Below are 13,578 nucleotides of genomic sequence, written 5' to 3'. Positions count from 1 at the left end.
AGCCGTCTTAATCAGTCCACTTCAGCCAATCACTTCAGTTAAAAATTTGTCTTTCCCCAGTTTAGAACAGTCACTCCTGATTTGTCCCTTTTCATATTAAATCTAATTGAATTGTCACTATCCCTGATATGGCTGCCCACTGTCACTTCATTCACTTGCTCATTTTCACCTCCCCAGAATGAAATAGTTTTGTCTTCTCTCATTGGCCTTGTTGCTTTGTTCAAAAGGTTTTGGATAGAGTATGTGATTTTTTTCCACACAATTCGTTTGTATATTGTCAGAAAGCTAGTTGATACTGGGATAGTTAAAGTCTCCTACTATTATTGCCCACTTTTCTACAGAGAAATTTGTGTACAAGTATGTTCTTCTACCTCCCTTACTGAGAGAATCTATAGTATATTCCTAATGGTGTGATTGACCTTACTTCCAAGCAACCCAAAATGTCATTTGCTTAGTATGCATCTCTTCACTCTGAATCATTCTTCAACCAATACTGCTACCATCTCTTTTTGTCACCTATCTGCCTGAATTTTGCTCCTTTAGCCAAGTTTGTTAGCAATGTCAGTACTGCCATGTATCCGTGCCCTTAATTCATCTGCCTTGTTTATAGTGCCCTTGCATTGAAGTGTAAACTGCTCAACCCATCAATTTCCTTTACTGGATGATTTTTATTTCTCCTTTCATCTTTCGTGTCACTGACTACATCACCAATGCTCTACCTCCCATTATCCTGATGTAGACTTAGATGGGCCAGGACTCTGTGTTGCTTCCCATTCCTTCCGTACTAGTTTAACACTTTCCCAGCGGAACAGCGAAAACCACCACAAGGTTATCTGCCCTAGCTCTGCCCAGGCTCAATCTGTCAAGCTGTACGTGCCCCACCTTCCCTAGAAATGGTCCTAATGCCTCAAGATTCTAAACCCCTGTCTTATACACCATTTCTCCAGCCACGCATTCATCTGATGTATTGTCTTACTTTTGCTGTCACTAGTATGTGGTGCTGGGAGGAATCCTGAGATTACTGTGTTCGACATCCTGCACTGATTTATCTCCAGGCTTCTAATAGCATTCACATATTCACCTTTGTTTACCTAGAGAATTTTTACCTAGGTGTACCATAACTACCAGCTGTTCACTCTCCCACTCCACAATGTCCTGCAGCCTATCAGATATATCCCAGAGCCTGGCATCAGTGAGGTAACATACCATCTGGGATTCACAACTGCAGCAACAAGTGAATGTCTGTATCCCTTAATGTTGAATTCCCTATGTTAGTAGCAACCCCCATACCCAAAAGTCTCCAAAGCGGAATGAGGGGAATGACCACAGGGGATCCCTGCACTTTCTTCCAGAGTCTTTTACTTCCTCTGATAGTCACCCATTCCCTATCTGCCAATGTAATCTTCACCTGCAATGTGACCACCATAAAGCGATCACTAGATTAGATTAGATTACTTACAACATGGAAATAGTCCATACCGACCCACCTAAGTGTAACCCAATCAGATCCATTTCCTTACATTTACCCCTTCACCTAACACTGGGCAATTTAGAATGGCCAATTCACCTAACCTGCACACTTTTGGATTGTGGGAGGAAACCGGAGCACCCGGAAAAAACCCACGCAGACGCGGGGAGAACGTGCAAACTCCAGAGTCGTCTGAGGCAGGAATTGAACCCGGGTCTCTGGCACTGTGAGGCAGCAGTGCTAACCACTGTGCCACCGTGCCGCCCATCAGGCTGCAGGACACATTCAGTTTTTACATCTAACTTGGCTCATGTTTTACATTAGTTCTATCCATCCCAGTAGTAGACCACTGCTCACCTCATATTGTTAGTCTAAATGAAGTCAGTCACACCAGAAGGAATGCACCGCAAAGTCAGAGCAGTGATCCTCGATTGAAGGCTTGGTAAGCCACAAATATTCTATAATACGCAACAAACCACTCCCAGTAATCGCCTCCTGACTCTCCAGGTTTGGATCTGCACTCCAGTACTTTAATGTTACAGGTTGTTGTAAGGCTCGTTCTAACAACTGAACCAGATGGTTTGTCTGGGCATCAGTGAGGGGAAATCTTTCAAACAGATATCCTTCTGTCACCACGACAGATTTATTCCTGCCATTTAGTCACTTCAGGTGATAAAATTGCACAGCACAATGCAAACAGATCTTGGGTGGCATTTTGTATTTGAACTGTCCTTCGGGGACACTGAACAAATTGGACTGTTTTTTCCTTATGATCTGGGGCTTGATTCATTGTCATTCTCATTACTTGGGGCTTCCAAGAGACAAACTCCAATTGTTGGTTCCTCATAGTCATCAGCGGCTCTGGGATTTGGTAACTGCGATATTGGAAACCACAATTGGGGACCAATTTGGAGTCCACTTACCCCAGTACAAAGCTCAGATGGTACTGGTTTTCTGGTTTTTATTTTTACCCATTCAGCCGCACGGGCTCCTTCGGGAGCCTGATACGGTGGGTCTACAGGAGGTTCTGACAATCTAGGGTAATGTCCTATTCCTCATCTCTATTGGTATCATTCCCCTCAAAAAGGGTTGGTATGCCAGATATAGGCTTGGGATCCTGATTAGAACTTACATTCTTCTTACAACACTATGCTTTAACCCTTCTTGCCTAGTTTTCTCAGCCTTTGTGTCTTTACACTTTCTCCTGTTTGCTTTTTCACCTTCAGTCTACCCATTCACAGCCAGCTTTTAACATCTCCCAGCTTTTGGGAGTTCCATCTGCTGTACCTACCTCTATCCCATGCATTATTCCTCCAAATGACCGAGGTATCTTTCCATTTACTATCAGCTTTATCTTTCCATTCTTTAATGGAAGATTTCCACTTTTCCCCACAATTTCTTTTCCAAGTAGTAATTAAAGAGGTTAACTGCCTGTTCACATCCCAGGTACTGCCCATTTGTCCCCTGGATAGTTTACGTGCAGCATTTAACTTCAGGAAGTCATTTTCCTGATCAGGTATTCTTTCATGTGCTGAAGGAGAGTTCTCTTTCTAGTTACCTAGAGGGATTGTCCCATTATACTCCCTTGCTCTACTATAAACAAGTTTCAACTGGCCATATGAATATTGCAGAGGTGGTTGAGAAATTTACCAAGCCTTCCCTCGTCCTCATATTGCATCATAATTTCAGCCAGCCATATTTAAAGGAAGCAGCTTTCCAAACCAAATCAGCCAGGTAGTGGCAACTACTTCACTGACTGTGGTCCCCAGTCCCAACTCTTTATCTCAATAGCAATGTAGAATAGCCAATGATACCCCACAGCAACCTAGAGCAAACTTATAACGTAAGAAAGTATTTTTTACAATCCTGGTCCAGGTGGTTTGCTCAGTCCCTTCAAAAGGTACCAGTCTCATTGGGCAATGGGCAGAACACATGGAGTGGTCGGAGGTAAAATACCTCTGGGAACCCCATCACTAATGCCCAATTCAAACTCTGTCACTTACTCAGCCCAGAGTAACAGTTCTACTGTTGGCATCCGTGACATAATACCAAAATGTTGACTCAAGTTCCAGACCCCACAAAACTTTAATTAATCTCCTATTTTAGCTTGGCCAGCAAGAGGTCCAGAGTTAACGCCAGAGTAATAGTCAAGTTCTCACTTGATGGGCTCTTGTCAGACCTTTGTGTATAGCATAAAAGCAGTACAGTTTATAGCTCTCATCTCTCAACCCATACTTGTCACATGGGCCATAAACAGTGCAGCTAACAATGCTGCAAGTAGAGGAAGTAGCTCAAGCCCCAGCTGCAACCTTCAGCTTGTGCAGACACAGACCCACATTTTAAAACTTCTGGTACATTGTTGATTCAGCAAAACTTTTAACTATTGCTTCCCCAGTACTTTGTGTTCACCCAACTCCAAAGCAGTCTCATTTAGCCAAGCAGCACTACCATTGCCTCCTTTTTATCGGGCTCAACAACAATGCTTCTGAACTGGATCAGACCAGTTGCTCAGTTAACCAGCTTCATCTGAGGGTGAACCAGCTGTCTCTGGTTTTAGAAATGCAACTAAAACTACACTCAGTCAAACATAACAGCTTTTAGTTAACAGATTAAATAACCAATTTAGCTTGAAATTAGCCTTGAAATGGTTTAATTACTACTTACCCCTTGTAACTCCTTTTTTACCCAACTCCAACTCACCTGTTCAGTTAAGCAGAACAAAATACAACCTCAGACAAATAAGACTTGTTGAACTTGATGCAAAGTTCGTGCGGCTATGGTTTTGAAGAGGTCTTGTAACTACTGTTGTGCAGGCACAATGAGCAAGCAGCCGCTTTCTGCACTATGATAATTCTATAATCTATTTTTCTAATTAACCTGGTTAGATATATTATATATCTGTGGAACAGGTGGGACTTGAACCTGGGCCTCCTAGTTCAGAGGTAGGGGTACTAACATGAGAGGACGCCCAACAATTCTGTAATACTATGCTACCAAGTTCAATGTGCTTGAGTGTTAATTGCTGATGTAATTCCTGTTCGGAGCCCCCAACTTTTAGCTTCAACTGTTTTTCTTCTATGTGAAGATTACAGTATAAATGTACTTTGAAATTGTGGCTAGTTATTAATTGCTAAAATGTTGAAAGAGAGTTGTTATTTTAGTAGTATCTTTTAATTCTGGGGGGAAATGCAATAACATTCAGTTGAATATTTACTGTGCAGGTTGAGTTGAAAGAGGTATTCATGTTTTTTTTTCTGTTTGCTTTTGTATAGGTCATTGCAAGAAGAAGGTGAACAAAAAGTTGAAAGGAAAATAGAGGAGGTTTGTCAATTGCTTTTTGTTCAATACCAAAGTAAAGAGAGTGGTAATTAGTTTACTGGATGTTGAGCTTTCTGAAGGATTCCATTTTTTTGCAATGTGACTAATGTAGCAAGATATTATCCCACCCAGTTGCCTTGAAGGCTTAAGCAGAACTCACCTGGTGTGAAACTGGTCCAAATACATGTAGATTAGTTAGGGTCGACAGGTTTCCATTCTGGGAATATTATAATAACCAGTTTGCTTCTCTGGCAATCTGGAAGCTTTAAAGACATTTTGTTTTGAAACACAGAATTTGCTGTAGTAGAATTTGAACTTGGGACATTTATTTATCCGAGTGCTATTTGAATTCATTTTCTTAAATTTGCTTTTTTGTAAATTAAGCTGCAAGTTGCACTACAGATCTGCTTTTGGGTTGCAAGTATATTTCTTCAAGAAAATATCATTTTAGGTTTAATAATCATAAAGTAGATATTTTTAATTGTTCAGATGTGTTATGACAAATCTCTGGAGCAGATGGGATGCAAACCAGCCCTTTTGGCTCAAAGTTAGGGACATCACCACTGTGCCTCTAGATCCTTTATGAATATAAAGCATATTTATGTAAATATGATTTAATTAATTATTTCTCCCCATATGAATTGGTGAATTCTGTTAGTATTTGCACCACTCATTTAATTGAATGCACTCAGAATCAGTTTCTGTGCAGGTTTAAATAATTGATTCTGTACCTTGGCATGACCTTAACTTCTCACATGCAGAATCTTTGAGGTGGTCTTTCTTATTTTACTTACTTTCATTCTTGTCCCAATTTGTTGCTGTATGGTGCTATCTAGGAGACTCTTTGCCTGTCCATTCAACCTGTAGCTTACTCCCCTGACCGTCCTTATTGCTGCCCCTTTCCCATGTCATGACTTGACATTATAGTTTGAATCTGAAGTTTCAACTTTAACCCATTGGTTTAGGGGAGTGCTATCTATGTGCCTGTCCTATAACTTTTTTTTATTGGTAGCTTTTATTGTTTGAATTTCAAAATCATGCAGTTTTAGTTGCAAGTTACTAATGTTTTCCATCCTGATTCCTTCAGAACCCATAGGTAAGTCTAAAGAACAGCTTCAGAACAAATGCTAGAATGGACCAGGTTTGACATAGGATTGACCAGGTACAAGAGTGAAATAACTCAAGAAGCCCATATCCTGTCACCAAGTCTGCCTTTTTTAAACATGTGGAGAGTACATACACCCACATGGGAGAAATGTCTAAGGACTATGGCCATGTTCTCTAAATGTTCCTAATTGGTCTTCCCTGTTATTAGCATCTAGATAAATGGCAGCCTGGGGTAGACCTTGTAAAAATTTCTCTATCTTCTGCTGAAAGATTGTACAGACTGATGATGCCCCAATTGACAGTCTTGTGTATTGGTACAAACCCTTTTGTATATTAATTGTAGCCTTCTTCTAGGAATCATTATCTAACACCAATTACAAGTACACATGGCTCATGTCCAGCTTCGTGATGGATAGCCCCTCTGCCAGCTTCGCATATAAATGCTGTACGTGAAAGATTGAGTATTTATCCAGCTGCTAAAAGCAGTTTATTGTTTGTTTAAAATCCCCACAAAGGCAAACCAATCCATCGCGCTTCACAATCAGTATTACTGATACTGCCTGTTCCACAAACTGTACTGGTTTAATGATTTCTTTGCTTTCCAGCCTCTAATTTTGCCCATAAGGCAAGTGACACTGCATGAGCCTTTCAGAATCATGGAATTGCTTCCTGGTTAACATGCAAGATGGTCTTGCCTCCTTTGATAATTCTTAGACCTTCCTGAAAAGCCTCTGGGTATTTAATTAGGATTTTACTCAGGCAGCCATTTTTTAATTGAAAAAAGTTGAATCAGTCGAGATGAATCTTTCTGAACCAATTTCACCCCATCAAACTTGCACCCAAGCTTTTTCCTAACTGAACCAGCTGCTTCTCATAAGAGACCGGAACTGAGGTTGTATCCTTAATCTGTAAAGGTTAGGTTTTCAACTTAGCTGAGATCTTATGCAAATTTAAGGGTTGAAGTCCACGTTGAATTTTTGTTTAAGACTAGTTCTGCAATTGCTGATATAACCATACCGGTGTCAACCAAATGATCATTTAACCAGACGTTTACTTTGGTTCTGATTTGGGTGTTACCAAGCAATTTAACTATTCTAAACTAAATGTAGGTGGACTTTTCAGGGTGTGCAGTCTTCTGGATACCAGTCAATGAGTTCTCTTACTCAATTTAGATCTAGTGGGATTCTTGCTGCTCTAGTCCATGTACCAGTAGCAACTACAATGGCTTGCTGGCCTGAATCCTGAAGAAAATGTTAACTGTTTGGCTGAGGCTTGGCTTTATTTTGCGGTTTTGCTGTGGGCTGACCTAGAGTCCGTCTGTTCACGGTATGTCTTGACTGAGGCTATGTAATTCCCTTCACTCAAGTAGTATTCCCCAATTTCAGTTGGACTGGTGAGAATATCCACTTCCATCAGAGTACCCTACAGTTCATATACTCCACTTGCTGCTTTTTCCAGTGATAAAGTCAGTTGTAGTGCCTGTTTGAAGTCCATTGAGCTTCAGCTATTAGGCCCTTTTTTATATGGTTATATCATTAGACCCACATACCAAATGGTCTCCCAGCATCTCCTTTAGGGTTAAACTAAAGTCATGTGCCTCTTCCAGTCATCTTAACCTTGTCAAAAATCTCGATATGGATTCCTCTGGCTCTCGAATTGCTAAATAAATTAGAGGTGACTTGGAGTCATAATATTCCTGAACTAAATCTGTCAATTCTTGAAAGGTTTTAGTACCTCAGGGAAAATTAGGTTCCTAATAACCAAAAAAGCTGTGGGTCCACAAGCTTTCAGGAGAATTAGTCATTGCCCGAGGGGGAAAAAGTCACATTTGCAGCTGTGATCTCCAGCATCTGCAGACCTCATTTTTTACTCGAAGGTTTTAACCTACTGCGAATCCTGTTACAAGGATGCCTTCCTTGAAGAAGCTCTCTTCCTCCCTCTACAAGGATTTCAGTGAATCCCTCTCTCACTGCACCCCCCCAGGTCATCTCCTCTGACCTCCTTCCACCTATCCCACCTCCATCGCCCCTCCCCCTAGTCCCTCCTCCCTACCTTTTATCTTAGCCTGCTTGGCTCTCTCTCTCTTATTCCTGATGAAGGGCTTATGCTCGAAACGTCGAATTCTCTATTTCTGAGATGCTGCCTGGCCTGTTGTGCTTTGACCAGCAACACATTTGCAGCCATTTTCTTTCCACCTACTGAGCCCAGTCTTAAACTGCAAGATCAAATGAGTCATGTTTCCCAAATAATGGCATGATACCAGAAATCTTTACCACAAGTTAAAGATGACTGTTGCGAATGAATTTCTTCAGGAGCATGTTTTTCTCTCATCACCACTGAAATAATTCCACAGAGACCGGTATCCTGAAAAGAGTCACCTTTTATTTACGCATAGAGTCCTTGACACTGAGCCAGCTCTGAGTAAACAGATCCTGATATTCCTGTTTGGTATCAGCCAGGGCTCCTTCACTGGACTAGATTAACAGCCCAAACAGGGAACTCTTATTCTGAGATCCACCTGGCTGACCTCTTTACAATCATTACAAAGAGAAAACCTAAAATGTAACTCCTGGCAGATATATCTAAATGATTTTGAAAATATAAACAGATGGACAGAGCTCTATGCTGAATATCTTTCTTATTTTCTCAATTACTTGTCTAAGCAGTGGGGAAAGGCTTTCTGTGTTGTATGTAATAAACAGTAATGTTGTTTTCAATAAATGAGTTTTCAGGTACATATAGATACGTCGAAAAATCCTCATCATGTTTTGAAACATTGCAACCAAGAACCCTTGTGTGGCTTTTTCATTTGATGATTTTTGCTTTGCCAATTGTGTAGAAAATTTAATATTGTAATTTTTCTTTCCAAAATTGCCATTGTTAACAATGTGGGAGAGAATGCATAATTTGAAAGCTGATTTTTGGCACGCTTCCATTTTCCAGGCTTTAGCGCCCTTGAAAGAGAAAATTAAAGAAATAGAAACAAGGTACATATTGCTTTTATTTGTTTGTATTAACTTTAGATCATGTACATGACAAGAAGTAAAATGGTTGGAAGTTTCTGTGGAGCACAAGCTTAGGTGTAGAATAAGATTGCCTAACATTGTTATGAATTGTTGTAGTGAAGCAGATCAACCTTATCTCAAAGATGATGTTGACTGGAAATAGGTTGAGTGACACAACTGATGTCATTATTTTAGCTTTGCTGTTGTGACTGAGTATTGTTTTGATGCAAGTTTTTTGTTTCACTTTGCTCTTCTAGTGTTAACGCTCAGTTTATATCTTCATGCCAGTAGAGAATCTTCTGTGTACGCTTTCCTTGACACCAATATCCTTCCTCCATTTACTAAATTGCCTTGATTGAATTCAGAACTTTGAGACATTTAAGTTGGAGATCTGTATTTAGATTGGTAATTTGTTGAACAAATGTACTTATACTGAACTTCAGTACAGAAATACCATTGTTTGGTATGAGCAGTTACTTGTCTTACTAGAAGTTTAATAATAAAGAAGTCCATAAGTCATAAAATTCTATTTGTTTATCCACCCTCAGTGGATTTATCTTTTTGTTATTAGTGATCTCTGTAGCTGCTGTTTTGGAGAGGTAACGTACACCACATGAAGGAAGAGTCTGATGTAAATGCAATGATAATGTAGAGGAATTAGTCATTCTATATTTTACTTTATGGAGCATTTAATTTTTTTTGTTTTCAACAGCATATCTCAAAAGTATCCTCCAGTTAAATTCCTGTCTGAAAAGGATCGCAAGAGAATTCTGGTATGTTCTTTCTTGGTTTCCTCAGTCAAGATTAGAGTGGTACTGGAAAAGCACAGCAGGTCAGGCAGTGTCTAAAGAGCAGGAAAATTGACGTTTCAGGCTAAAGCCCTAATGAAGGAGACTGCCTGACCTGCTGTGCTTTTCCAACACCACTCTAATCTTGACTCTGATCTCCAGCATCTGCATTCCTCACTTTCGCTCCTTTCTTGGCTTCCTGTTGGTCCATCCAAGCAGCTGTATATTTAACTGTTTCTTATGTAACAGTATTTCAGGTGTTTCGTTTCAGTTTTTTGTTAGTCCATTAACTGGGAGCAGGAGAGGCAGTGAAAATCTTTAGAAAGAGCAGTTCACTATTCTAGTAACTCAGTTTGAACATTGAATTATGGGGATATGCTAAATTCAGAATTCTGTTGAGTTGGCCAAGACCTAAGAATGAGTTTGTCAGGCTGGACTAGTTGTGAGAGATCAAACAAGAGGCATACATTAATGCAGTGGTATTAGGCTGCAGATTAAATATCAGGCTGCATTAGGTTTAATAATAATAATAGGGACATCTTAGGCAGACTTCTTCAGTTAACAAAGATTACTAGTTTTATGAACAAATAAAACTTATTCAAATAAATATGCAAAGATTATTGACAGAATGAGATTATAATATGCAAAAATACATGACTTGTGTTCCAGCGTCCCAAAATTAGCATGAGGCAAATGTTAGTAACAGCCAAACTATGCTCAAAAACCACACAAAATATATCAAACAGAAATTGTGACTGCAGCAGGTCTCATTTGGTTTTGAACAAGTTTTCCCTCATCCCTCCTGCAACCAATATTGGTGCATTTCAGATCACAGCTCAACAATTCTTTTCTGCATGGAGCTTACTTCTGTCATCATCTGTCATCTTATCCAACTAACTGTGACCTGGGGATCTGCTCTTCAGTGACTATTGAATTGTTTTGAGTAACCTATGGAAAACAAGCTGGATTCAATCATACTGCTATAATCAATAACTTGGAACAGTCAGCTGTAGCAATGTACTCAAATGTAACATCGACTTGTAACTGTTTGGTCCCTGAATGTTCAGAGCACAAAAATGCAAACCAAAAACTCACCTTTGCTTTAGTAGCAGTTCAGAGACTTTTCTTTTTTTTTGTAGATATTTTTATTGAAATTTAACATTTTCGCAAATTTACAAAAATAAACAAAACTCTCAAATACAAACATTGATGTACAATTAAATCATATATACAATAGTCATAATTTAACAAAGAAAAGAGAAAGAAAGAAAACAAAAAAAAGAAAAAAAAACAAACGAAAAAAGAAAGAAAAAAAAACCTCAACTTTCTACTAATCTAACCTATAACTAACCAGAGTGTATACCTAAGTCTCTTAAATGCTCGGAACGTATAAACATCAAATATAATAAAACCCGTATTCGCGCAGGATTCCTCTCCCAAGGGGCCCCGGAGCAGCCCGGTCTGAAATCTTCACTAAATAAAAGCCCTTGTTAGGATAGCCGAAATATCTGCATTTATATAATTCAAAAAGGGCTGCCATATTTTATAAAATAATTCAGTTTTTCGGTGCACCATATTTGTGAGGAAGTCAAGGGGGATATATTCCATAATTAATCTGTGCCAATTTGAAAGTCCAGGGGGGCCCTCAGCCACCCAGTTCACCAAAATATTTTTCCTTGCACAGAAAGAGAGAATAGAAAATAGTCTCTTCCCATGCATATCCAGAGATGAGAGGTTCGAAAAGCCCAAAAGGAGAGATACAGGGTCCACCCTAATTTCCGTTCCTAAAATTTCTGTCAGGGTATTTGCCACTTTAGTCCAGTATCTGCGGATTTTCTGACAAGTCCACAGACAATGTACAAGAGTACCTACCTCTATTTTGCATTTAGGACACATTGGAGATGCTCCTGCCTTAAATTTTGCCAGTCGAGCCGGAGCTATATGGGCCCTATGAAGTATCTTTAGTTGGATAGCCTGAGTTCTGTTACAGATAGCAATTCTTCTAGCATTTTCCCAAATGTCATTCCACATATCCTCAGAGATTTCTAGCCCCAAGTCCTGCTCCCATGTTTTAAGCAGGTCATCCATGTCTCCTGAGACTCCATCATGTAGCAAATGGTATATAGTACTAACGGAGGATGCCCCCGCTGGTCGTGAGACATTACGTTCTCTGTCTGATTTATAAAGACTATCTATTAATGTAGTCTTCCTCTGTATATAATCTCGAACTTGGAAGTATCGAAAGAGATCCCCATTAGGTATTCCAAATTTCAGACGCAGCTGCTCAAAGGACATCAGGATCCCATCTTTAAATAGGTCCCCTAAGCATGAGATGCCCCTGGATCTCCAGAGTTTAAAGGTGGCATCTGTAATCCCCGGTTGGAATCCCCATGCGCCTACTATTGGTGCATGGGGGGATGTTTTATGTGAGTTACCCTCATTTTGCCGCATTATATTCCAGGCCTTAATTGTGTTTAATATTATGGGATTTTTACAGTGGTCTGTAATGATTTTCCTCTTATCTGAAAATAAAAGGTTAATAAGTGGGTATTTTACTTGGGAGGCTTCGATATCCAGCCAAATTGATTGTGGATCAGATGAAACCCAATCAGCTATGTAACTTAGTAGGGAGCTTAACTGATATTTCCTAAAGTCTGGGAAGTCCAGTCCTCCCCTTGCCTGTGGAAGCTGTAGCTTCTTCAGCTTAATAAGGGGCCGTCTATGGTTCCAAATAAAGGAGCCCAACCAGCCATATAATTTACGTAGGGCTAGCCTTGGCAGCATCAGCGGGAGCATTCTCATAGGATATAAGAGACGGGGCAGAACATTCATTTTAATTAATGCTATTCTCCCTAGCCAGGAAATCGGAAGGTCTCTCCATCGCTGGAGGTCCTGCCTTATCCTTTCCATTAATTGTACAAAATTAGCCCTATACAGCTGATCAAATACTGGCGTGATAAAAATACCTAAATATAAGAAGCCCTCCAGGGACCAACGGAAGGGAAAAGGGGATCCGTCCATTAAGTGGGGTATCATAGCCAGACCACCCATTGGCATGGCTTCCGATTTTGAAAAATTAATTTTATAGCCTGAGAATGCACTAAATGTATTAATAACTTGAATTAGACGAGGCACTGACATTAAAGGATTACTGAGGAATAAGAGAACGTCATCTGCATAGAGGGTAATTTTGTGTTTACCTGTACCAATCCTCGGGGCCGTTATATTAGGATCAGTCCGGATGGCTTCTGCTAATGGTTCGATTATCAGTGTAAACAACAATGGTGAGAGAGGACATCCTTGACGGCAGCCCCTACCCACACTGAAGCCATCCGATCTTAACCCATTAGTAATAACAGCTGCTTTGGGGTCATTATACAATGTTGAAACCCATTTGGTAAACACCTGTCCAACGCCAAACCTTTCCAATGTGTAAAATAAATATGACCATTCAACCCTATCAAATGCCTTTTCCGCATCCAATGAAATTACTACTCCTGGTATCTTTGCCTGATGACAGGCTTGGATCATATTCAAGACCCTTCTGATATTATTGGATGATCTGCGGCCCTTAATAAATCCCGTCTGGTCCTCCTTTATAATATATGGCAGTACCCTTTCTAGTCTTAGTGCTAACATTTTTGAGAGAATTTTAAAGTCTACATTTAGTAAGGATATTGGTCTGTAAGATGTACAATCTTCTGGGTCTTTTCCTTTTTTGAGGATAAGAGAAATATTTGCTTCTTTCAGCGTGGGCGGGAGACAGACCTGACTATGCGCAAAATTATACATATCCATAAGTGGGTCAGCCAATATTCCTGTAAATTCTTTATAGAATTCAGCTTGAAAACCATCCGGGCCCGGTGCTTTTCCGCTCTGAAGTTGCCTAATT

At 40.0% G+C, this 13,578-nt stretch overlaps 1 protein-coding gene across 4 annotated transcripts in view; it reads left to right on the top strand.

Annotated features, from left to right (window-relative positions):
• Positions 1-13,578, top strand: part of uxs1 (UDP-glucuronate decarboxylase 1) — a 72,241-nt gene that overhangs the window by 16,689 nt on the left and 41,974 nt on the right. For all 4 annotated transcript variants that reach the window (XM_060826661.1, XM_060826660.1, XM_060826664.1 and 1 more), the window contains exons 3-5: positions 4,741-4,789; positions 8,837-8,880; positions 9,611-9,671. In XM_060826661.1, coding sequence (XP_060682644.1) covers positions 4,741-4,789; positions 8,837-8,880; positions 9,611-9,671 — 154 coding nt within the window. The remainder of the gene's footprint in view (positions 1-4,740; positions 4,790-8,836; positions 8,881-9,610; positions 9,672-13,578) is intronic.

The sequence above is a fragment of the Hemiscyllium ocellatum genome, chromosome 6, assembly GCF_020745735.1.
Source record: "Hemiscyllium ocellatum isolate sHemOce1 chromosome 6, sHemOce1.pat.X.cur, whole genome shotgun sequence".
Classification (NCBI taxonomy): Eukaryota; Metazoa; Chordata; class Chondrichthyes; order Orectolobiformes; family Hemiscylliidae; genus Hemiscyllium; species Hemiscyllium ocellatum.
Note: the sequence above shows the minus strand (reverse complement) of the source record. Positions and strands in the feature narration are given on the sequence as shown.